We start from the raw sequence: 21,392 nt of genomic DNA, 5'->3' as shown, positions 1-21,392 counted from the left end.
GCACTCAGTTTCTGCGAAAAGCTTGAGGTTATGGAAGGTTTGCGTGTTGAAGACCACACCACCTGGCCTTTTATTCATACTCCATCCTCTGGCTCAAGTGCAGGGCCTGGTTGGTAGTAAATACTCAAAAATATTTGCTGAACAGATGGATGGGTGGTTGGGTGAGTGTACTTGGGCGGCAAGTAAACGAATGAATGGGAGTGTGATGGATAGATGGGTGGGTAGACAAGCAGATAGATAGATGGATGGGTGAGCATGATGAACAGGTGGGTGACTAGATGAGTGAGTGGATGGATAGATGGGTGGATGGTGGGTAGATGGGTGGATGGATAGACGGATGGATGGGTGAGTGTGATGGATAGGTGGGTGGTTAGATGAGTGAGTGGGTGGATGGATGGATGGTGAGTGAGGGGATGAACAGAAAAAAGAGTGAGAAGGTGGGGATGGGGGTGAACGAATCAACAAATGCAAGAAGTGAATAAACTGGGCATTCCAGGACAGGAGAGGCCAGCCTGGAAGATCAGGAAGGTGACGGAGACGATACGGCAGGCCCCACCCTAGCAGTCCAAACCACTCGTAAGGACAGCTATAAGTACAAGGAGGTTGCAAAAGCCACCATCCCTCTGCTCCCTGGTGCCCCTCAGCCCAAAGGCTTATCTGTGGCCAGAAACCCCTCTCTGTGGCCCTTAGACCCAGACTGATGAGGCAGAGGAGCCCTAGATACTGCTGAGGACCCCTTCTTCTCTCTCAGGATCCAGATCAAGCACCCCAGGAGGCAGGGGAGAATGCAGACCGCAATTATCATCACAGAAGTTATGGACCCACCTTTGCCTCTCTCTTGCCTTTAACAGGTCGTTTCGTTTCTCCTGGATACTCTTCCTGACAAGATTTTTAGGAAAAATGCCCCTGTCTTGTCCCTTCTATGGGCCCACCCCAGTGAGGACACGAACCAGCTGCCTTGATCCAGCTCCCTCACCTAAGGAAGCCCATGATGAGGGCAGATGCTGGCCCGGCCTGGGAACTCTCCCCATTATCTGGCTGCCCCCCATCCCTCCTGCCAGCCGCAGGCTTGCAGAGGGAATAGGTTTCCTCCAAGCCAAGATAAGTATCTGAGCTTTATCTCCCCTCAGCCTCTGATCTTCCCACCCCCCACCCTGAAGAGTGTACCCTCTCCCCAGCCGCACCATGGAGAGCAGAGATAAGGGCCTCCTGGCCAGCAGACCACAAGGGAGGATGCGGGGTGTCTTCCCTTTTGCCCACCCAAAGTTAGAATTCTGCTTCCTTCCCTAGAGGCAGGCCCCAGGAGAGCATCTGGACAGCCATTCCACCCCCTTCACGGCTTGGGCCCTGCACTTTGCACTCTAGCACCCAGCGTTGATTCTACCCTCGGTGATTTGTTTTCATTTGGGGGCACCAATCACAGGGAGAAAATCCTGCCAGTCTGAGCACTAAGGAAGCATGACAGTGGAGTCCTAGCTGCCACCCTGTTGAAGAGACTCCTTCAGGCTCTTGGCAGGAAACCTGGGGACCCCTCAGGCCTGACGACCCAGGTCCAATATCCAAATTGTTCAGCACCCTTTCACTCACCCCCCTCCCCCCTCTATGCCAAGTCCCACACTGGGTACTGGAGTCACATATCAAGTCCTTGCCTTCACAGGACACCTGGGAGCCCAGGGGAGCAGCACCTAACCCAGCCTAGGAAATCCAGGGAGGCTTCCCAGAGGAGGTGACATTTCAGCTGAGTTTTAAAGGATGAAAGGGATTTCTTCATACACGGAAATAAGGGGAAGGGCAGAAATAAGGGGAAGGGCATTCCAAGCAGAGGGAACAATGCAGAGAAGCTCTCTGGCCAAGCAAAGGCGGCGTCCCCAGGACTAAGGTGGGGAGACCAAGCGGAGGCTGCCTCGGTTGTCCCAAAGAGCAAGGATGGTGGCCTGACTCCCTGACTCTCTGATGGGAGAGAAAGGGCAGAACCCACACAGAGGAGTGACGGGCTGGATGAAGGGACAGCAAGGAATTCCGGCCGAATCTAGGTTTCCAGACACCACTCCAGGACAGGCATGTTCAGGAGGAAATGTGGAGCAGCTCAGTGTGGGTCATGTTTAGCCTGGGGAACCTCCGGACTATCAAGGAGCAGATGGGGATCTGAGAGGCAGGACCGTGAGGTGCTGCCCGCGTCCTGCAGAATCAATGTCATTGCTGGGTCTAGAAGGCAAGCCTCCTCCTGGTACCTCCTCCTACCTCTTGTCTGGCCCCCGTCCACACTCTTCCTGACCCTGGGCTGGGTGCCTTAGTCCTTGCTGCTCCCCCTGCCCAGAGGTCCCCTTCCTCCTCTGCATAATCCCACCCACCTTGCAGTTCCAGCTGGAGTCCCAGCTCAATGTAAAGGCCGGAGCCCAGATCCACAGTCAGAGGTGGGTAGGGTTCAAAAGAGAGCCAGTGAATATAAGAGAAAGCTGAGACCAGACTGAGGCCAGCTCTGCTGCGAGCTGGCTGTGTGACAGCCCCTTTCCCTGTGGGGGAAGTCCCTTTCCCTCTCTGGGCTCACTTTTCTAACCTTTCGGAGGTGAACAAGGAAAGGTCCTTGTCCCCAGGGGAGCTCAGGGTCTAGAAAGAGCCATAAGACCAGTGATTTGAGGTGTACTGGATCCTTCGGGCATGCAAAGCAGGAAAAAGTTTATGGAGAAAGACTTAGTGGTATTTTCTCCAGGCCATGAATAATGGGTATAATAATTCCAGCAAGTGGAGGCAGAGGCAGGAGAGGGCCCTCCAGGCAGACAGATTGGTCTGGGCAAAGGCCGGGAGGCACAAAGTTCAGGGTGTGTCCAAGGAGGAATGAGTGTCCAGATTCTGGGTTTTGGTTTTTGTTTTGTTTTCTTTTGTTTTTTTTCTGAGTCAACAGCTCAGGCACTTTTTGTAAGCAGGCAGCCCAAGCCAAGCAGCCTCCAGTAAACACCTGTTTGCACAATCGAGGTCACACACAGGGACGTGTTTGCACAATGACCTGTTTGCACAATCTCAGCCGACTGCTATATTCCAGCCAAACCAGGCCGCGACAGATGAGCACAGCCTGTACTTCCGGACACTCACCCACCCATTTCTGCCCCCTCGGGAACGGGTAGCTCCTTGACGCACCCCCTAGCCCCACGCACCACAGGCAATAAACTGAAACCAACTGACCCACAGTCGGGCCGCCCTCCCCAGCGCGCCCTCCCCAGGGCTCCCTGACTGGGCTTTCCAGCCCACAGAGGTCACTGTCTGGAGGAGGAGGCAAGGGGCAGGAGAACTGAAGAAGGAAGTCTCCACGAAGCAGACACTAGCCGATGGAGGATGACTCCACATCTGTCTCGTGTTTTTCACCAGAGTACACGTGTATTGAGTGTTTACTGTATGCCCGGCTCTGTTCCGTAAGCCTCATGTGCGTTATTCCGCCAATTTCTCTCAGAAATCCCATAATGCAAATACTACTATCCCGATTCTAAAGATGATGAGACCAAGGCTCAGAGAGGTTAAACAACTTGCCCAGGGTCACACAGCTAGTAAGTGGCAAACCCAGGCAGTCTCCTCAGCCCCCCCTCTTAGCCTCCTTATGCTAATATAATGTCTCTGAAGCCTCTCGCCCTGAGGAAAGTTCTTCCTTAAATCTAACTTTCATTTCAGCCGCTGCAGTCTTGTTTCCCGGTACAGGTCCCTGGTGGAGAATGGAGCACACGCGAGATCAGTACAATCCGGCTCTGAAACACTGAACTATGCCGTGATGGGAAAGGAAAGGAATTTTACTGAACACCTATTACCTGTTGGTTACCACACTGGGTTTCATACCTCCCATAGCTCATTCAGGCCTCCCAAAACTCTGGGACGAGTTATCTCTGTGGCAGATAAGGAAACAGAGGCCTGGAAGAGTTTCTACAGCCCAGTAGATCCTCACTGAGAATCCTCTGTGCGCACTAGGCTGGAGGCAGAGGTGGGGATATGGTTTCTGCCCTCAAGGGGCTCACAGTCTAAGGAAGGAGACAGACAGCTGACAGCCCAGTGCAATAGCACAGGAGCGCCGAGGATGGAGGGCACCTGACCCGGCCCAGAGAGAGGCTCAGCGCAGGCTGGAGGTCCGAGCTGGCTCGGAGGCAGGACTCGGCCAGCCAGAGGTGACGGGCTCAGCAAAAGCAAACACACAGAGGTACTCCAGAGCCCGGGGCCTGCAGAGACAGAAGCAAATCCTGCACAACTATAGCCCGAAGAAGTGCGTCTGGGGAAGTGGAGGCAGATGAGGCCAGAGAGGGAGGTGGGGCCAGCTGGTGGGGTATCTTGATTGTCCTGTTAAGGAATTAGGGAGCGTCATAGGCCCTCTGAAGAGAGGGGACTGGCATGGTCACCCGTGCCTGCATGTAGGAACGCTCAGGTGCTGACAAAGGGTGCGGACAAAGGGTGGAGGGAGAGAGCCCGGCACAGGGGGCCTGCGGGGAGGCTGGGGCACGCCCAGGGGAGGGGTGGGGAGACCCAGCAAAGGCAGGGACAGGAGATGAATTGCAGACTGGTGGACAAGCCGGAGAGCTCCATAAAGGCAGGAACGAAAGCTGCTTTTGGTCACCATTGTACCCCCGCACCTGTTCCGGGAACATGTTTTCTGAATGGTGAACCGAAGGCCCGTTCTCTTTCATAATGGACTGATTGGATGTGGGAGGGTGGACGAGGGGGTGTGAGGAAGGATCCCTGGGTCCCCGGGGTGGGCAACCTACGGGAGTGGGGATGTGATATTCTTTACCAAGATGAGGCACGTGAGGATTGGGGCCAGGTTTGGCGAAGTGGGGGGAAGATTCGTCCATTCAATCATCCATTCAACAAAAATATGTTGAGGGCTCACTGGATAGCAGGCAGTGTTGTAGACAGCAGAGAAAAGGTTTTGAACTAAACAGACCAAAACCTCACGGGGCTTCCATTCTAATGAGAGGTGGGGGGGTGGGGAAAGCCAATGGCAGATAGTGTAAAGGGATATGGAAGAAAAGAGAGATAGGAAATGGGGTGGGGGGGCAATTTTTTAAAAGGGTGGTCAGAGAAGGCCTCAATGAGGTGATATTTGAGTACAGACCTAAAGGAGGGGAGGGAGTAATCCTTGTCATTATTTGGGGGGAAAGAATCCAAGCAAAAGAAATAGCAGGTGCAAGGGCCCTGAGGTAGAAGGGAGCCTAATAAGTTCAAGAAAAACAGAGAGCTGGAACAGAACAGTAAGGGGAAGAACTACAGGAGAGGAGCCAGGCAATGAATGGGGCCCCCCACAGGTTGGGTGAGGCCTTGTAGATCATCAGAAGAACCTTGACTTTGACTCTGAGTGAGATGAGAGGCCATTAGGGGTATGGGACAGAGGATGACATGAGCTAACTTTTTAAAAAATTTTTTAACGTTACTTGTATTTGACAGAAAGAGAGAAAGAGTGAGCAGGGGAAGGGCAGAGAGAGAGGGAGACACAGAATTCGCAACAGGCTCCAGGCTCTGAGATGTCAGCACAGAGCCGGAAGTGGGACTTGAACCCAAGGACTGGGAGATCGTGATCTCAGCCGAAGTCAGACATTTAACCGACTGAGCCACCCAGGCGCCCCCAACTTTTTTGGGTCAGTATCACACCGGCTCCTGAAGGTCCAATAGACAGGTTGGTGGGGGACAAGGATGAGGGGAAGTAGAAGCCTAGGCAGGGGCCTATTAGAACAATCTAAGTAGGAGATAGGGGTGGTTTATCCTACTGGTATTGGTTTAAGTGATATTTATATTTTCCAACTTTTTATCATGAAAATATGGAGACACAGAGCCAAGTTGAACTATACAGGGAATACTCATCTACCTAGGGTTCTGACCATATTTTAAAGGAACAGCCAATGGGATTTGATGTGCATGTGGGGTCTGTATAGGACACCTTTGGGAGGTTGCCACAGGCAGTTGGGTATTTCCGTCTGGACCCTCAACTTCGGCCCAAGTCTGCCCCTCACACCAGACTCTGAAGCCTGCTTTTTTTCTGAAAAGGATCATTTGTTAGGGACACTCTTCCTACTCAGTTGGTACCCAATCTTATTGGGTCACAAATCCAACAAACTATGAACAGTAGGAACCCTCTTCAGAAAAACGAACAGAAAATTATCTGTAAACAGTTTCAGGGGGATCGTGGTTGTAGACAATGGAAGACCCTAAATTTAGTCTGCTTCACTCAGTCAAAAAATGTTCAGGGTAGCAGAATCCTTGCGAGCTCATAAAGTTCTTCTTTTTTAAGTTTATTCTTATTTTATTTATGGAGAGAGAGAGAGAGAGCACGGGAGGGGCAGAGAGAGAGGGAGACAGAGAGAATCCCAAGCAGGCTCTGCACTGTCAGCACAGAGTCCAATGTGGGGCTCGAACTCACAAACCGTGAGATCATGACTTTAGCTGAAATGAGTCGGCCACTTAACTGACAGAGCCCTCAGGCACCCCAATGAGTAAACCAATTTCGGGTGAGCATATGAAGACGGAGCCTCACCGCATCATCCCCCTATCTGATTCCCAGAACCCCCATTTCTCCACCACCTGTCAATGGTGGAAAATGTAGTGACGAGGGGCACCGTGGGTGAGGTCACAAAATGTCCCGTAGCTTAGAAGCTGCCCCTTAAGTACTGAAAGGATCAGGGCCCCAAGGCTAGAGTCAAAAAGAGGCTCAGAGCTAAGTGAGTCTTTGAGCCAGGGTCTGTCACCCACTGATGCTCCCCCAGGAGCGGGGGCATGGGAATGGCACCCAGGCGGGTTGAAGCCTGGGCCCTGGCCAGCCTCAGAGCTCTGAGGTCAGGAAATCCGGAGGCAGGGGAGAGGGACACCGTTGCCACATTCCCCGGCCCCTTTGAGACCCCCGAGGCAGGAAGGCTGCCCGGCCTCACCGGCTTCCCTCCCAGGCTCCTTCCTGGGAGGAAGAGGTTGCCCTGCGCCGCAGCGACTGACTGACAGCGCGAGGGAGAGAAGGAGGCTGGGCAGGTGTTGCAATCGGCAGCTCCTGGGCCCGTCACACACTGAGCCATTAACGACAGGGCTGGGGACAGAAGCCCGACTGCGGCTGTTTTCAGGAACTTGCCCTCAAGAGGAGAGCAGAGACGGCTCTCCAGGCGGGTGCCCGCTGCAGGCTCCAGCGTGAGTAGGGGACCCCGAGGAGGGCTGCACCTCGGGCTTGACGGGCCCTCGAGTCCCAGGTCCACTCCCCCCAGCTCTGTATGCAGGCCTGGGACCAGGGCTCCTGGCTTTAGGATTGGTCCCTGGGAACCGGGAGCCCTGGACACTGAGTCCCTTTGACCAGGGCCGCGCCCTCTTTGAGGAGAGGGGGTGTGCATGGGGGAAGTCATGAATAGCCCAACATTTCTTTAGGGACATCGAGTTGGGCTCAGGGAAGGTGTACTCGCCGTCCCTGTCTCAGACCCTGCGTCTCAGCCTGTCCTGTCTGCCCTTCTCTGTTTCTGTCCTTCCTCCCCAGCCCCTCCTTGGGCTCCGGGTCTCTCTCTGTCCGTCTCAGAGTCTCCCTGTGGCTTTCCCCATCTCTCACATTTTCCTCTCGAATCTTAAACTGTTTTGGGGACCTCTTGCCTCGGCCTTGAGTGTTGTGGTCTCTGGGTCAGTCTCCTCGTCTCCTGGGCTCTCCCTGCCTCAGTCTCCCTGCATCCCCTCCGGCCACAGCCTTCTCAGTCTCTGTGTCTATTTCACTTTCTCACTCATTCTGCTGCTCCCTCTTGCTCTTGTGCTCCCTCTTCCTCGGTGCCTCTCCCTCTGTCCAGTCCCAGCCCCCTCCCCCCAGAAGGAATCTCCATGCAGGAGAGTAAACACAACAGAGGAGAGAGGGTGTGAGCTGGGGATGGGGGAGCAGGGGAGAAGGCTGAGTGCAGGGAGAGGAGGAGAGCAGGAAGAGGTGGGTGATCGCAGCGCCTCCAGGAGGCAGCGGGTTCCCCTGGGACTGAGCGGGAGAGCAGAGCAGATGGCTGGAGAGAACGGGAGACTGGGGTCCCAAGGAGCTACGAGTAGGGAACCCAGAAGTGGGGCTTTGGAGCCACACAGTGTGACACAGATGAAAGCAAGGTGGCAGTCCTCAGGGGCTGTGACCACACAGCCTGTAAGCGGGAGAGGAGGCCACACTCTGGGTTCCATGACGCGGTGTCCCCCTTCATGGCGCATGAAAACAACTGATGGTCATGGAGGGCTGGTTCTACACGGCTCCGCGCTGAGTGCTTCTATCACAGCCCATCTCAGTGCATTCTTACTACAGCCCTGAGATGTTCTCCCCGTTTCACAGATGGGGACACTGAAGTCCAGAAAGATGAAGTAACCTGTTCAAGGCCACAAAGCTGGTAAGTAGTGGAGGCGGGGCTCAGATCCGGTGGTCTGACCCAGAGCCAGACTCCCAACTTGTCTACAGCACCCAGAGAGGGAGACCATGCTCCAACAGGCCCCAGGTCACACTCAATCGGGGTGGGGGCCACCCAGGGCTGCAGTGGGGGACCAGAGACTGACGTCAGACATGCCAGCACTCGACAGCGACCCAGAAGAAGGATGCCCGGGCCTCTCAGGGTGGGGTTTGGTTGCCCATTCCAGACAGGAGCCAGTCAGGGGTGAAGTAGTGCCCCAGAGGGCACAGGCTGGGCCTTCTGCTGATCCTTGCTAGGGCAGCAGAGCTGGGGCACAAGGAGACAGAAACCAGTGTCCCAAAATCTGGGCCCAGGAGGCTAAATCTCCCCCAGCAAGTGTGGGTGGGGATAACCAAACTGGAATGATGTAGTAAGAAAGTTGCCAACCACTGACTGGTAGACCAGGGTGCTGTGAACCGTTGTGCAGGTTTCTCACTGCACAAAGCTGCCCAGCTACGGGGCCAGTAGAGACTGAAATCCAGTCTATTCTTCAATTGCCAGGTCTTAGTGTCAGGCTGCATCTGCCCAGAGGAAAGGGATTTTTTTTCCTGATTTGCAAAAAAAAAAAAAAAGTGACTTATGGGCTAGCCATCTCCTGGCATCCTGATACTGAAATGTATAGACATAGCCTATCTGGAAAGTTCTTATTCACATCCCTGTCTGGGAGGAAGAGAAAAAAGGAGAGACGCTTTCCTCCTTCTGAGCATAGACAGTGATTCCCACTGACCTGCTGCCAAGGGTGCCAGTTAGTGCTGGAGAAGCAGGTGCTTGGCTCCAAGACCCCAGTGGGAGCAGAACGGAGGGTTGGGCTACATGCCTGCCATGGCAGAATACCTTTGGCATACTTCCTGAAACACACACTAGTGCCCCCAACGTCCAGACAGTCGCCGGGACTGGACCCCTGGCCCCAGAAGACCTCCGGAGGTCTGTGCCCAGAAGTGGGGGTGCATCGGAACCCCCCGTGCCCTCCCTTTCCCACCATCGCCACAGAGGCCAGCCTCCCACGGGTGTAAACTGACAGCCCCTTGACTCGCCTACTCCATGGAGTTGTCACTTTCTGCCAGCGAGCACCTCTAACCTTTCTGGCACGGCTCACCCAGGAGAACACGCCTACCACTCATGTGTGTGCAACCTGCACGCGCCAGGTCGACACCCCAAAGAACATCACTTGACTGATGGGGGACAGCAGACAGTAGATAAATGCTCCCATCCTCCCTCCTGATCAAGGGGTAAATTGTCCCCTGGGCAGATAGTTCTGTTACGTGTTCTACACAGCTCCTTGGAAGGTTCCAGCAGGTTGGAGCCCCAGCTGTCCACAGAGATCACCACGTCTGTGAGGCACCCTTGTGTTGGCTTTCCCTCCTTGCCTGTTTTCATTCTCCCCACCCCCTCAGTGTTCCTGGGACCTTTCCTAATAAACTACCTGCGTGCAAGCCCAGCTAAGATAAAAAGGAAGGGGGAAGAATGCTTGATGCTCCTGTCCCTGCTCTCTCCTGGAAGGTAAATAGAGTGACAGTGACGGTCACTTACACAGTCATTTCCTACGTGCCAGTGAAGTGAAGACCATGTGAAGTCCTCATCTTGCATCGTTTCGTGTCTTCTTCCCAAAGCCCTGTGCAGTATAGGCTGTCGTTACCTCCGTTTTGCAGACAAAGAAACTGAGGCTCAGAGAGGTCAAGTAACCTGGCCAAAGCCACACTGTGGCAGAGCAAGGGTTAAGCTCAGCTCTGACTCCAAAGCCCATGACCTTCACCGTCCCCCTCTGCCTCCAGGTGAGCACCAAGCTGGCACTATGGTGGAGCTGGGAACCTGGAGCCTGACCAGAGCTGCCCTGATTATCCTGATGCTCCCCAGAAGTGAGTGTGGCCGGGAAGAAGGGTGCCGGGCGGGGAGGGGAGTCATGGGGAGAAAGATACAGTGGGTGGAGGCGGGAATCATTTCCCTGCATGGCCACACTGCTCCTGGGTTCCCAGAGAAGCAAGGCTGGGCCTCAGATGTGGGGTAGCCACCCACACACCTCTGCAGGCAAACCACCACCCACGAGGAATGGCGAGGGGGCCCGGGCTGGTCAGCCTGCAAAGGGCTGGGTGAGATGGACAGCGTGCCAGGCCGTCAGAAGGAAGCTCTGAGTCCTTTGCAGGCTCCGTGGGCCACAAAGGCACCGGGAGTGGGAGCCGCAAGAAGCCCTGTCTTGAGAGGTAGAGAGCTTCCCATCTCTGGGGATATGCAAGCTGAGGCTAGGAGTGACGGGGAGGCTGTGTGGCAGGGGTCAGCACACTTTGCTTGACAGGCCTATGTAGGTCGCATACGAACTCTGTGGCATGCTCTTATCTGTTTTCTGTTCTGTTTTCACCCTTTAAAACCATAAAACCCTTTCTTAGCCGGTAGACCATACAAGGCAGGCCACCCTAGCAGTATCTGGTGGAGTTCTGAAGTGCGCGCTTTTGCGACGTCCCTTCTGGTCTGAAATTCTGAGTCTGTGAAGCGACAGGAGCCCCATGTTGAAAGTCATGAACTTGCTCTGTGATCCTGGGCAAGTTCCTTCTCCCCTTAGGGCCTCAGCATCCTCATCGGCAAAGCAGGCCTGGGAATGCATGACGGAGGAGAGGCGGCACGGGGGGCAAAGTGCAGTGCTGCCTTATTTGTTTATATGAGAAATATTCACCAAGGGCCTCCTCCTTGCTAAGCTCTGGGAATACAGTCAGGAGCCAAACAGCCGAGGTCTCTGGCCTGGTGGAACTTCAGGCCTGCTCCCTGGGGAGACAGACAAGCAACGAATCTCACGGCTCCATAACTAGGAAGGATGGCAAGAGCTTTCGGGAAGTTCAAGGTCCTCGGCCTGGTCTGGCTGACCAGGGCCGGGTCTGGTTCCCCCAGGATGCTAACTGTGAGAGAAATGCAGGGTGCAGGTGAGGGAAAGGGAGAAGGGAACAGCAGGTACCAGGATCTGGAGATTGGAGAGATCACGGCATTTCCAAGGACCGGGAAGAAGGCCAGAGGGACTGCCGATGCGAGGGGACAGTCTGAGCCAGACCTGGGAGGGATAAAAAGGGCCTGGGTCTCTATCGTGACTCTGGTAGCACAGACACCAAGAACAGTGCCTGGCGTGTGGTCACATCGAATCCTTGCAGCAATGTGAAGGTAGGGACTGTTTTTCATCCCCATTTTACAGAGGAGGAAAATGGAGGCACCAAAAGCCTCAGTAACACACCAGGGCCTCACAATGAATAGGCAACAGAATCAGGCTCCGGACCTGGGTGCTCTAGTTCCAACAGGTGTGCTCTTACCCACCGCACGCGGCAGCACCGTGACCCAGAGGCAGCCACACAATCAGATCTGAATTCTGAGAGCCGGGGCTGTGGACTGTCTATCATTCCAACCACCTCTGGGGAGGGTGCCGCAGAGGGGACCCATCTCTGTCCGGCCGGGTGCGGGAGCTGGCTTGCGAGAGCTGAGGGCGCACGTTTCCTCCCAAGTTCACATTCAGTGATGTCACACGAGTGGCTTGAAAACCAGTCCTGGTGGGAATATTTACACCCGGGAAAGCAGTTCACACTACAAACCGGGATCTGGTTTCCTTGTGCCACCAGTTGTTAAGCATCAATCAACACATCGCCCATTCTCTTCTGTTTCTCTCTCTCTCTCTTCTGTGTCTTTCTCTCTTGCCCCTGAGAGCCTCTCACCATCCCCATAGACATTCGCCCCCTTCCAGCCCCCATATCTTCGGGGGGGAGACAAGAAGGGAAGGGCCCTGCGTCGAGGAGTCCAAAGGCCCAGCTTTTGGGCCCAGCGCTGCCAGCCACGGGGGTGACTCGTGGCCCATCCTCTCCCACCCCAGGCCTGGAGGAGTGCGGGCGCATCAGCCTCCCAGCCTCCACTGTCCGCCTGGGGGACTCCATCACCGCCTCCTGCACCGTCAGCCCGAACTGCAGCCGCCTGGGCTCGGAGGCACAGATTCTGTGGAAGTTGGGAACAGAGCCCCAGCCCGGAGAGAGGCAGCGGCTCCTGGAGGATGGAAGTCAGGAGTCCACCATCACGTTGCCCCCCCTCCACCACCCACGGGCCCTCCTCTCCTGCTGCCTGCGCTGGGAAAACACCCTGCAGATCCTGGACCAGGCGGAGCTGGTGGCGGGCTGTAAGTCCCTGCGGCCGTCCACCCACTCGGCCTCCGTGCCCTCCGTGCCCTCCCTCCGGCCAACAGTAATAAGAGCTAGGATTCACTGAGCTCTTGCTGCATAAGCACATTATGGGCGTGGTATCAGATAACCTTCCCTATGAGTGGAGGGTGCTCTTTAGGCCCATTCTGCAGAGGAGGAAACCGAGGCTCATTTGGTGAAGGTCACAGGCGAATAAGGACATAACCAAGATTTATAGCAGCCAGCGTGGCCCCAAAGTCAGGGTAGTAGCCACTACTCCGCACGGCTGCCACGTAAGCCCGACCAGCCAGCCACTGGAGGGTGGGCCCGAGGAGGACACTCTTTACCCTCTGGGCCTGCTCTTGCTTTCTCCGCATCCCAGTCTCAGCCTTCTGCTCAAGCTGAGAAGCAAGGAGATGACGCCAAGCCAAAGTGCCTAAGAAAAAAACTAAGACCAGGTTTCTTTGTTAAGAGTCCCTAAGGGCAGAGCAAACACTTACAGGTGCCAGGCATTGGTCCGAGCACTTTGCGTACAGTAAGTCATTCAGCCCCTACAACCCCAGGGGGTAGGCATATTACCATCGCCCTGCTTTGTATACAGATGAAGAAACTGAGGCACAGAGCAGCTAAATGACTTCAAGATCACGATGGCCAAATAAATGGCAAACCCAGACCGACACTGTCACGGTCAGAGGGAGCAGAGCTGGAGGGCTGGAGGCTCTGTGATGCCTGCCCTGTCCAGTCCTGTGACTTAACCTGCCCCAGGGCCGTCCCTCCAGGGTCACCCAGATGGAGATGAGCGAGTAGACAGTGACCCCAGAGGGGACCATGCAGAGCAAGGAAACGAAGCTAGCTGGCTGCAGTCAGAGCTTGCTGAGCGGCCCTTCTCCAAGCCCTAACTCTCCCCCACCCTGTGTGCAGACCCTCCCGCCGCACCCCACAACCTGTCCTGCCTCATGAACCTCACAACTAACAGCCTCATCTGTCAGTGGGAGCCAGGACCCGACAACCACCTGCCCACCAACTTCACCCTAAAGAGCTTCAGGTAAGTAGGGGTCTCCAGCTCCGCTCCTCCGGGTACCTGGGGTGGGGCATGGACGGCACTGTGGGACTGCTGGAGCCAGAAGCAGGCAGGGGAGGGAGAAGGGAGCCTTGTTTTCTTCTGCTGCTAGACACCCAAGCCTGGCCTATTGGCAGGAGCCGGGGCAACTGCCAGACCCAAGAGGACCCCATCCCTGACTGCGTGCCCAAGGACGGAGAGAGCCGCTGCTCCATCCCACGCAAACACCTGCAGCTGTACCAGAACATGGGCATCTGGGTGCAGGCAGAGAACGCACTAGGGACCGGAAAGTCCCCAGAGCTGTGCCTTGTTCCCATGGACGTCGGTGGGTGACGCTGGGGGGGGGGGGGTAAGGCCCCCACAATGGGCAGAGCCAGAGAGGCACAGAGAGGGAATCACAGACCCAGTGATCACAGACAGGGGGATCCTGGAAGACCTAGAGACAGAGGCAGACAAGAGGGACAGAGACGAAGTGGAATGCAGGTGGGGACAGAGCTACGAGACACAGACATGCAGACATGGGAGAAACACAGAGGCAAGGAGACACACCCATTCATTCTTTGCAAATATCTTCAAGTGCCCACTACACACCAGGCAGGTGTTGTTCTAGGTGCTGGCAATACAGCAGTGAACAAAATCTCAATGTCCTGCCCTTGGAACATCACATTCTAGTGGGCAAAATAAATAAAATAGAATGTCAGGCAACCAGAAGTGGGGGGGGGGTGTTAAAACAGGGGAGGGGACGGGGAAAGCCAGGGGTGGGGGACAACTGCTCTCTCGGTAAGGTGGTCAGGGACGGCCTCACTGAGAAGGTGACGTTTGAGATGATCCTTGAAGGGAATGAGGGAGCAGGTCGCTGGATATCTGGAGGGTAAGATCTCCAGGCAGAGGGGATGATGAGTGCAAAGGCCCTGGGGCAGGGGGATGAGACAGAGACAGACACGTATATAGAGACAGACCTGTAGAAACATGAGGACATGGAGAGGAAGAGATGCAGAGAGACAGAGAAAAAAAGAGACAGGCTGACAGAGACCCCCAGGGGTGGAGACCCCAGGGCAGAAAACGGAACAACAGGCAGAGAGAGAAGCAGGCATGAGGCAGAGCCTTACAGGATGGGGCAGGGAACGTTTCTGACAACGCCTCCCCCTTGCAGTGAAGCTGGAGCCCCCCACACTGTGGGCCCTGGTCCCCAGCCCTGAGGTGGCCCCGCCCCAGCCAGGCTGCCTGCTGCTGCGCTGGGAGCTGTGGAAGCCGAGCCTCTACATAGACCAGAAATGCGAGCTGCGCCACCAGCCACAGCTGGGAGAAGCCAGCTGGGCCCTGGTGAGGCGGAGGGGGACCTCAAGAGCCTGGAGTGGGGGTGGCTGAGGGGACGGTGGCTGAGCTGGGCCCGAAGGGCGCGGGGATCCAGGCTCAGAGCCACGGCCATCCCACCAGGTGGGCCCCCTGCTCTCTCAGACCCTCCAGTACGAGCTCTGCGGGCTCCTCCCATCCACGGCCTACACCCTGCAGATGCGCTGCGTCCGCTGGCCCCTGCCTGGCCAGTGGAGCGACTGGAGCCCTAGCCTGATACTGACCACTGCACAACAGGGTAAGGGGGTGGGGAGGGGCCAGGGGAGCCCTCAGGACAAAGTCCAGCCTCCAGGGCCCTCCCTACCCTCTCTTCTTGCTCCGTCCCCAGCCCCCATCGTCAGACTGGACACGTGGTGGCGGCAGAGGCAGCTGGACCCCAGGACAGTGGCCGTGCAGCTGTTCTGGAAGGTGACCCCTTCTGAAGGCCATCCCTCCACCCCTGAGACTTCTTCCAATACAGACAGATCCCTGTGGGCTGGGGCTCAGCACTCCAACAGTTCTGGGAGGTTTGGATGCACAGGCGTGTGATCTGCATGCACTTTGCATGCGCCTAGGAAGTGGGGTAGAGCCCTTCTGGAGAGACTACAATGCAGGACTCGCCTATGGCAAAAAGTCGGTTCAGGGAATAGTTAAGTGCCAACCTGCTCCTTCCTTTCCTCCCTCCCAGGACCTGGCATTGGGAACAGGGAAGAAGGAAGGGAGGGAGGCAGGCTGGCTCCCAGCCTGTGGGAGCTCAGTTCCTATGACCCATCCACCCCACCTAGAAGCTGTGCGCCCCCCTTATCTTCTTCTTCCTGTGTCCCCCCACAGCCAGTGCCCTTGGACAAATACAGCGGGCAGATCCAAGCATACCTGGTCAGACCACCAGGCCAGGCTGGGGCAGTCCCCGCCCTCTGCAACACCACGGAGCTAACCTGCAGCTTCCGCCTGCCCTCGGTAGCCCGGGAGGTGGTTCTTGTGGCTTACAACACTGCCGGGACCTCTCGTCCCACCCCAGTGGTCTTCCTGGCGAGCAGAGGTAAAGGGGGCTGGCGGCTAGTAGAGCGTAGCGGGTAGGCTTGTACGTCCAGGGGCCAGACTGCCCGGGTCCACGACTATTGCTGTCACCTGCTGACCTTATGGCCCAGGCAAGTGACCCCCGGCCTCTGCTTACTCACCTAGCAAAGGGGGACAATACAGTGCCTGCCGCAAAGCACTGTTGTGATGGTTACGTGCATTTAAACATGTGCCTGGTACCAAGTTACCGCCCAACATGTGCTAGCTACTGTTACTATCATCACCAAGTCAAGCTGGCGGTGGTACCACATGTACACACACGCATGTGCTCATGTGTGCCACGCGCACGCGTGCACACACACACACACACACACACAGTCCCTTCTGCCAAGAAGATAGGAAGAAAGCCCTACATTTTTCCAGCTGGAACACAATCCCTGAGAGAATTGCTCATTCTCGGTGGATCAGCCGCCACCACCCCCAGGTTGGCCGGAACATGGGTCCTCACAAGGTGACGCTAGCAATAACAAGAGCTAGTATCCCAACTCACTAGCCGCGTGACCGTAGACAAATTAGTTAGCCTGTCTCAGTTTTCCCCTTGATAAATTGGGGCCAGGGTGGTGCCTCCCTCGTAGGACTCTGAGTGGACTCAGTGAATTAACATACACCCAGGACCACAGCAGCACAGGCCATGAACTACACGGCGTTAGCACTGATCCCTGTCAGGCACTCCTCTGCACGAGGCACTGTGCCAGGCTCGTTCTGTGCATCGTTTCATGTGATCCGCGCCAGGACCCTTACAGATGAGCAAACTGAGGTCCTGACGTTGATGTACTCAAGGTCACCTGGCTTGTAAGTAACAAATGCAGGATTTGAACCCAGGCTTCTGGCTCTGGGACCCGCATTTTTCTTGCCTTTGTTCTCTCACTTCCTCCTCTGTCTCCAGGCCCGCCCCTGGCCAGACTCCACACCACAGCTCGAGACCCCCACAGCCTCTGGGTGGGCTGGGAGCCCCCCAGTCCTCGGCCTCGGGGCTACGTGATTGAGTGGGGCCCAGGGCCCCCCAGCCCCAGCGGCAGCAACGTGACCTGGAAGATGGAACACAACGGGACCATTTCCGGGACCCTGCTGCAGGGTGAGGCAGGCCTGGGGATCTGGGAAGCAAGGAAGCAGTGTTCGCCAGGCAGAGAGCAAGGGGCAGTCTGAACCACCTACAGAAGCAGACTCCCCAGTCTTCCTTGACTCTTCACTCTCAGCTCATACCCCCGGGATCAGGAAGTCCGTCCCCCAGTCTAAACAGATCCTCCCTTTCCACAGCCCTGCCCTTGCCACCTTTCTAGCTCTCCCCCTTTTCTGCTTTTACGCCCATCAAACGATCTGAAAAGACAGACGAGGCCAGCCCTGCAGCACGAGGCCTGGGTTACTCCCGATCTCTGCAGAGCTTAGCCTCTCACCAGGGGGCCTGCCCTGTCTTCTCTCTACAGAGAACATCAGGCCCTTTCAGCTCTACGAGATCACCGTGACCCCTCTATACCAGGACACCGTGGGACCCTCCCAGCACATCTATGCCTACTCCCAAGAGATGGGTGCGTCAGTTACCAGGCCCCTCCCAGAATCCTCTCCTGTCCATGCCTGCCTGGGCCCCAACAATCAGGGCTATGAGAGAACGTGTCCTTCCTTCCCCACCTCTGACCTACAAGAGGCTTTCTCCCAACCTGAAGACGACCCCCGGCTTACAATGGACCCCTGCAGCTGGACAGGAGTCAGGGGGTGGGATGACGGAAGTCGGGGAGTGAGTCTGGCAGAATTCAGGAAGCAAGTCTGGCAAAAATCAATCAATTGCCCTGACAGAAATCAAGCGTCCTGGGTGGCAGAAATTAGGCAGAGGGCCTGGCAGAAAGTCGGAGAGCGAGCGGCAGAAATCAGACAGCAAGCCCCACAAAATCAAGCCTGGCAGAAAACCGGGTGGCAAGGCTTGGGACTTCCCGAGAACCAAGTGCAACCCCTGACTTAGCCACTTATTAGCAGCCCATGGAATGTGGTCCAGGGTGCTGGCAACACGAGGCTTGCGCACGAGTCCCCCTGGACTCTCTTCCCTCACTCCCCGCCTCAGTGTGTCTCTGTTCTGGGGTGTGGGGAGCCAGACTCGGCCCTCCACTCTGCCCTAGTCCCCGTCAGCCTCTGCACCTCTCTCTTCTGGCAGCCCCCTCCCATACCCCAGAGCTGCATCTGAAGCACATCGGCAAGACCTGGGCCCAGCTGGAGTGGGAGCCCCAGATCCCTGAGCTGGGGAAAAGCCCCCTAACCCACTACACCGTCTTCTGGACCAATGCTCAGGACCAGTCCTTCTGTGAGTCTGTGCTCAGCACCTCACTGTCCCAGAAGGCCTGGCAGGGGGTGCCCAGCAGCCTTGGGGGGAGCCTTGGCATCTGGGCCCAGGCTGACCGTTCTCCTCTTCTCCCAGTCACCATCCTGAACGCCTCCTCCTATGGCCTGGTCCTCCATGGCCTGGAGCCTGCCAGCTTGTACCACGTCCACCTCATGGCTTCCAGCAAGGCCGGGTCCACTAACAGTACAGGCCTTACCCTAATGACTTTGGCCCTAGGTAAGGGGAGAAGGGCGCTGGCCACACAAGGCTGTCGGGAAGGTTCATCATCTCTCATTTTGAGGCCTTGCCCGGATCTGCTGGTCTGAGGGAGGAGACTGAGCCCAACCCATGAAGCCCAGGCTGAGGGAGGAGGCCCAGTCCTGCCCTCCCAGCCCAGGCTGAGGGAGAAGGCCCAGCCTTACTTGCACACACTCTGATCTCTTCTGGCTTTCCCCTCACCCCAGAGGAGTCTGAGCTACATGTCCTCCTGGGCCTATTTGGCCTCCTGATCTTGCTCATCTGCCTCTGCGGGGCTTCCCGGTTCTGCTGCAGACCCAGGTGAGTCCTCTCAAGAGAACTAACACCTCACTACCCCTGCCCCTAGGGGACTGCAGGCCGGAGCGGGCCTGTCAGGTCCTTCCTTGCCTTCCCAGGCCTCAGGGCCCATGCCTGGGTCAAGCCCTGCTCTGTCTCCTCTCTGTACTAGGGAGCCTTCCACTGCCGGAGGGGGTGGGAGAGGGCGTGCCTGACCCAGCCTTCACCTGCCCTCTTCTCCAGCAGGAAGAATCGCCTCTGGCCGAGTGTCCCAGACCCAGCCCACAGCAGCCTGGGCTCCTGGGTGCCCACCATCATGGTCGAGGTAAGAACCCCGAAGGCAGAGGGCAGTGGGGCCAGGGGTGCTGGTCCAGGCTCAAAGTGAAAGGAAACTTCCCCAAGGCTGAGTACTCAGGCCTTCCCATCACTTGCTAGCAAGATCTGAGTTGGAATCCCAGCTCTACCCATTTCAAAGCCTCGGCCATCTCACTGTGAAATGAGACGAACGTCACACAGAACCATTGGGGACATTCACCAAGCTAGGTCTGAAGCCCATAGCACGTGTCAGGAATGTATGAGGTGCTTTGCAAGTGGCAAGTGGCACCCTTTGGGCTCCCCCAACGCCCCACCCCCACTCCCTGCAGAAAGGCACAGTGGTTGGGATGAACAGGAGATAAGTCATGTCCTCACCCCACAACCTTGTGTCCAGGAGGCCTTCCAGCTGCCCAGCCTTCGGGACCCCGGCATGCCACCCATCACCAAGATCACAGTACTGGAGGAAGAAGAGAAGAAGCCAGGGCCCTGGGAGTCCAGTGACAGCTCAGGGACCTGTGGCCTCCCCACCCTGGTCCAGGCCTATGTGCTCCAGGGGGACCCAAGAACACCTTCCACCCAGCCCCAGTCCCAGTCCAGCACCAATGACCAGGTCCTTTACGGTCAGGTGCTGGGCAGCCCCACGGGCCCAGGTCCAGGGCACTACCTCCGCTGTGACTCTACCCAGCCCCTCCTAGGGGGCCTTACTCCCAGCCCCAAGTTTTATGAGAATCTGTGGTTCCAGGCCAGCCCCCTGGGGACCCCAGAGCCCCTGGTCCCAAACCAGGACGACGATTGTGTCTTTGGGCCACTGCTTGACTTCCCCCTCCTGCAAGGGCTCCAGGTCCATGGGGCTGAGGGGCTGGGGGGCATCTAGCACCTCCTGGGACCCCCACCCGGGCCTGCCTCTTGAAAGGCCTGGACCATCCAGAGGAGAGGAGAATGTCGGAAAGCCCATCATGAAAAATCATCTCGTCCCAGAAGGGCAGAAAGACTACCAGTATCTCCCTGTCTCTGGCCCCCAGCATCCTTCCTCCACCTCCCAGTCTCCATGGGCTGACTGACCCTGCCTCTCACCTTAGTGGCCAGAGAATGCTTCATCCAATCCTGCCCACTGGCCTTCTGTGTTTAATTCCTGTAATTTTAGCCTCTTAATTAAACTGTTCAAGGTTTGGTTTGTTTTCGTTTTGAGAAACTCTTGAGTGTGCCTGAGTCTGTTCTTTTTCTTTTCAGGGCCCTAGCAGTGGGGCCCTGCTTATCAGGGTACTTATCAGAACTGTTCATTTGTGTACTCTTTCCTTCGCTCATTAATTCCACCAGCCCTCACGTAGCAAGTAGGCCCTGTGCTGGCAGCAGGGATTCAAAATTGAGTTGGCTCAGGGCACCTGGGTGGCTCAGTCGGTTAAATGTCCAACTTCTGCTCAGGTCATGATCTCACGGTTTGTGGGTTTGAGCCCTGCATCGGGCTCTGTGCTGACAGCCAGCTCAGAGCCTGGAGCCTAACTCAGATGCTGTGTCTCCTTCTCTCTCTGACCCTCCCCTGTTCCCACTGTCTCTTTCTCTTTCTCTCAGAAATAAATAAAACATTAAAAAATAATTTTAAAAAATTGAGTTGGCTCAGTCCACCCTCAAAGGGCTCTCATGTTAGTGGTGGGGACTTGAAAACTGGCCATTAGGGCACAGTGGCCAGGGTTACTTTGGTGGGGAGGTGGGGGTATCGCAAAATGCTATGGGACATGGGGAATACACCTCAGAAAAGACTAACCCCTGTTGGAAAAATATAACTAAAATCTCCAAGGGCACCTGGCTGGCTCAGTTGGTGGAGTGTGTGACTCTTGATCTCAGGGTTGTGAGTTTGAGCCCCATGGTGGGTATAGAGATTACTTAAAAATAAAATTTAAAAAAAAATATATATATATAGAAAACCTCTTGACAAGGGTAGAAGAAAACGAAATCTGTCTTATTACTGAATGAACATTAAACCAGAATGTGATGCACAGGTGCATCACCAGCAATCCCCCAAAGAGCTTGAAAAGACAGAAAGAAATCTTACCCTTGTCTGTAGCCAGGTGGATACAGGTTATTGCATACATTTTCTCAAGATAAACAATAATTAGTCCTCAATGATGCCATCTGTCACACGGAGTTCATCCTAAAGTCTCCTGGTAAATGGGGGTAGCCACGCAAGTTTACTAATTGCCTTTATCCATAAGAAAACTAAATTTCTCATATCTTTA

General features: G+C 55.9%; 1 protein-coding gene across 2 annotated transcripts; it reads left to right on the top strand.

Annotated features, from left to right (window-relative positions):
- The first annotated feature begins 6,997 nt into the window (after positions 1-6,997).
- Positions 6,998-20,567, top strand: CSF3R (colony stimulating factor 3 receptor). Of its 2 annotated transcripts, none has more exons than XM_039251718.1 (17): positions 6,998-7,137; positions 8,285-8,339; positions 10,169-10,252; positions 12,235-12,531; positions 13,454-13,577; positions 13,730-13,917; positions 14,746-14,915; positions 15,030-15,183; positions 15,274-15,353; positions 15,756-15,963; positions 16,888-17,076; positions 17,426-17,527; positions 18,145-18,291; positions 18,406-18,546; positions 18,774-18,867; positions 19,090-19,168; positions 19,553-20,567. In XM_039251718.1, the coding sequence occupies exons 3-17, from the start codon at positions 10,189-10,191 to the stop codon at positions 20,030-20,032; spliced, it is 2,517 nt and encodes an 838-aa protein (XP_039107649.1). In that variant the 5' UTR covers positions 6,998-7,137; positions 8,285-8,339; positions 10,169-10,188; the 3' UTR covers positions 20,033-20,567. The 2 variants fall into 2 exon arrangements, with proteins under 2 accessions (XP_039107649.1, XP_039107648.1); XM_039251717.1 differs by having other exon boundaries at positions 6,999-7,137; positions 19,087-19,168.
- The last annotated feature ends 825 nt before the right edge of the window (positions 20,568-21,392 follow it).

The sequence above is a fragment of the Hyaena hyaena genome, unplaced genomic scaffold (genome assembly GCF_003009895.1).
Source record: "Hyaena hyaena isolate Hyena2069 unplaced genomic scaffold, ASM300989v1 scaffold_397, whole genome shotgun sequence".
NCBI classification, from domain to species: domain Eukaryota; kingdom Metazoa; phylum Chordata; class Mammalia; order Carnivora; family Hyaenidae; genus Hyaena; species Hyaena hyaena.
This window is presented reverse-complemented; position numbering and strand designations above follow the sequence as displayed.

Bases quoted from the DNA above. Each gene is read 5' to 3' on its own strand.
- CSF3R (XM_039251717.1), top strand. From the start codon at position 10,189: ATGGTGGAGCTGGGAACCTGGAGCCTGACCAGAGCTGCCCTGATTATC. The intron at 10,253-12,234 runs GTGAGTGTGGCC...CTCCCACCCCAG, and splicing joins TATCCTGATGCTCCCCAGAA to GCCTGGAGGAGTGCGGGCGC. The intron at 19,169-19,552 runs GTAAGAACCCCG...CCTTGTGTCCAG, and splicing joins TGCCCACCATCATGGTCGAG to GAGGCCTTCCAGCTGCCCAG.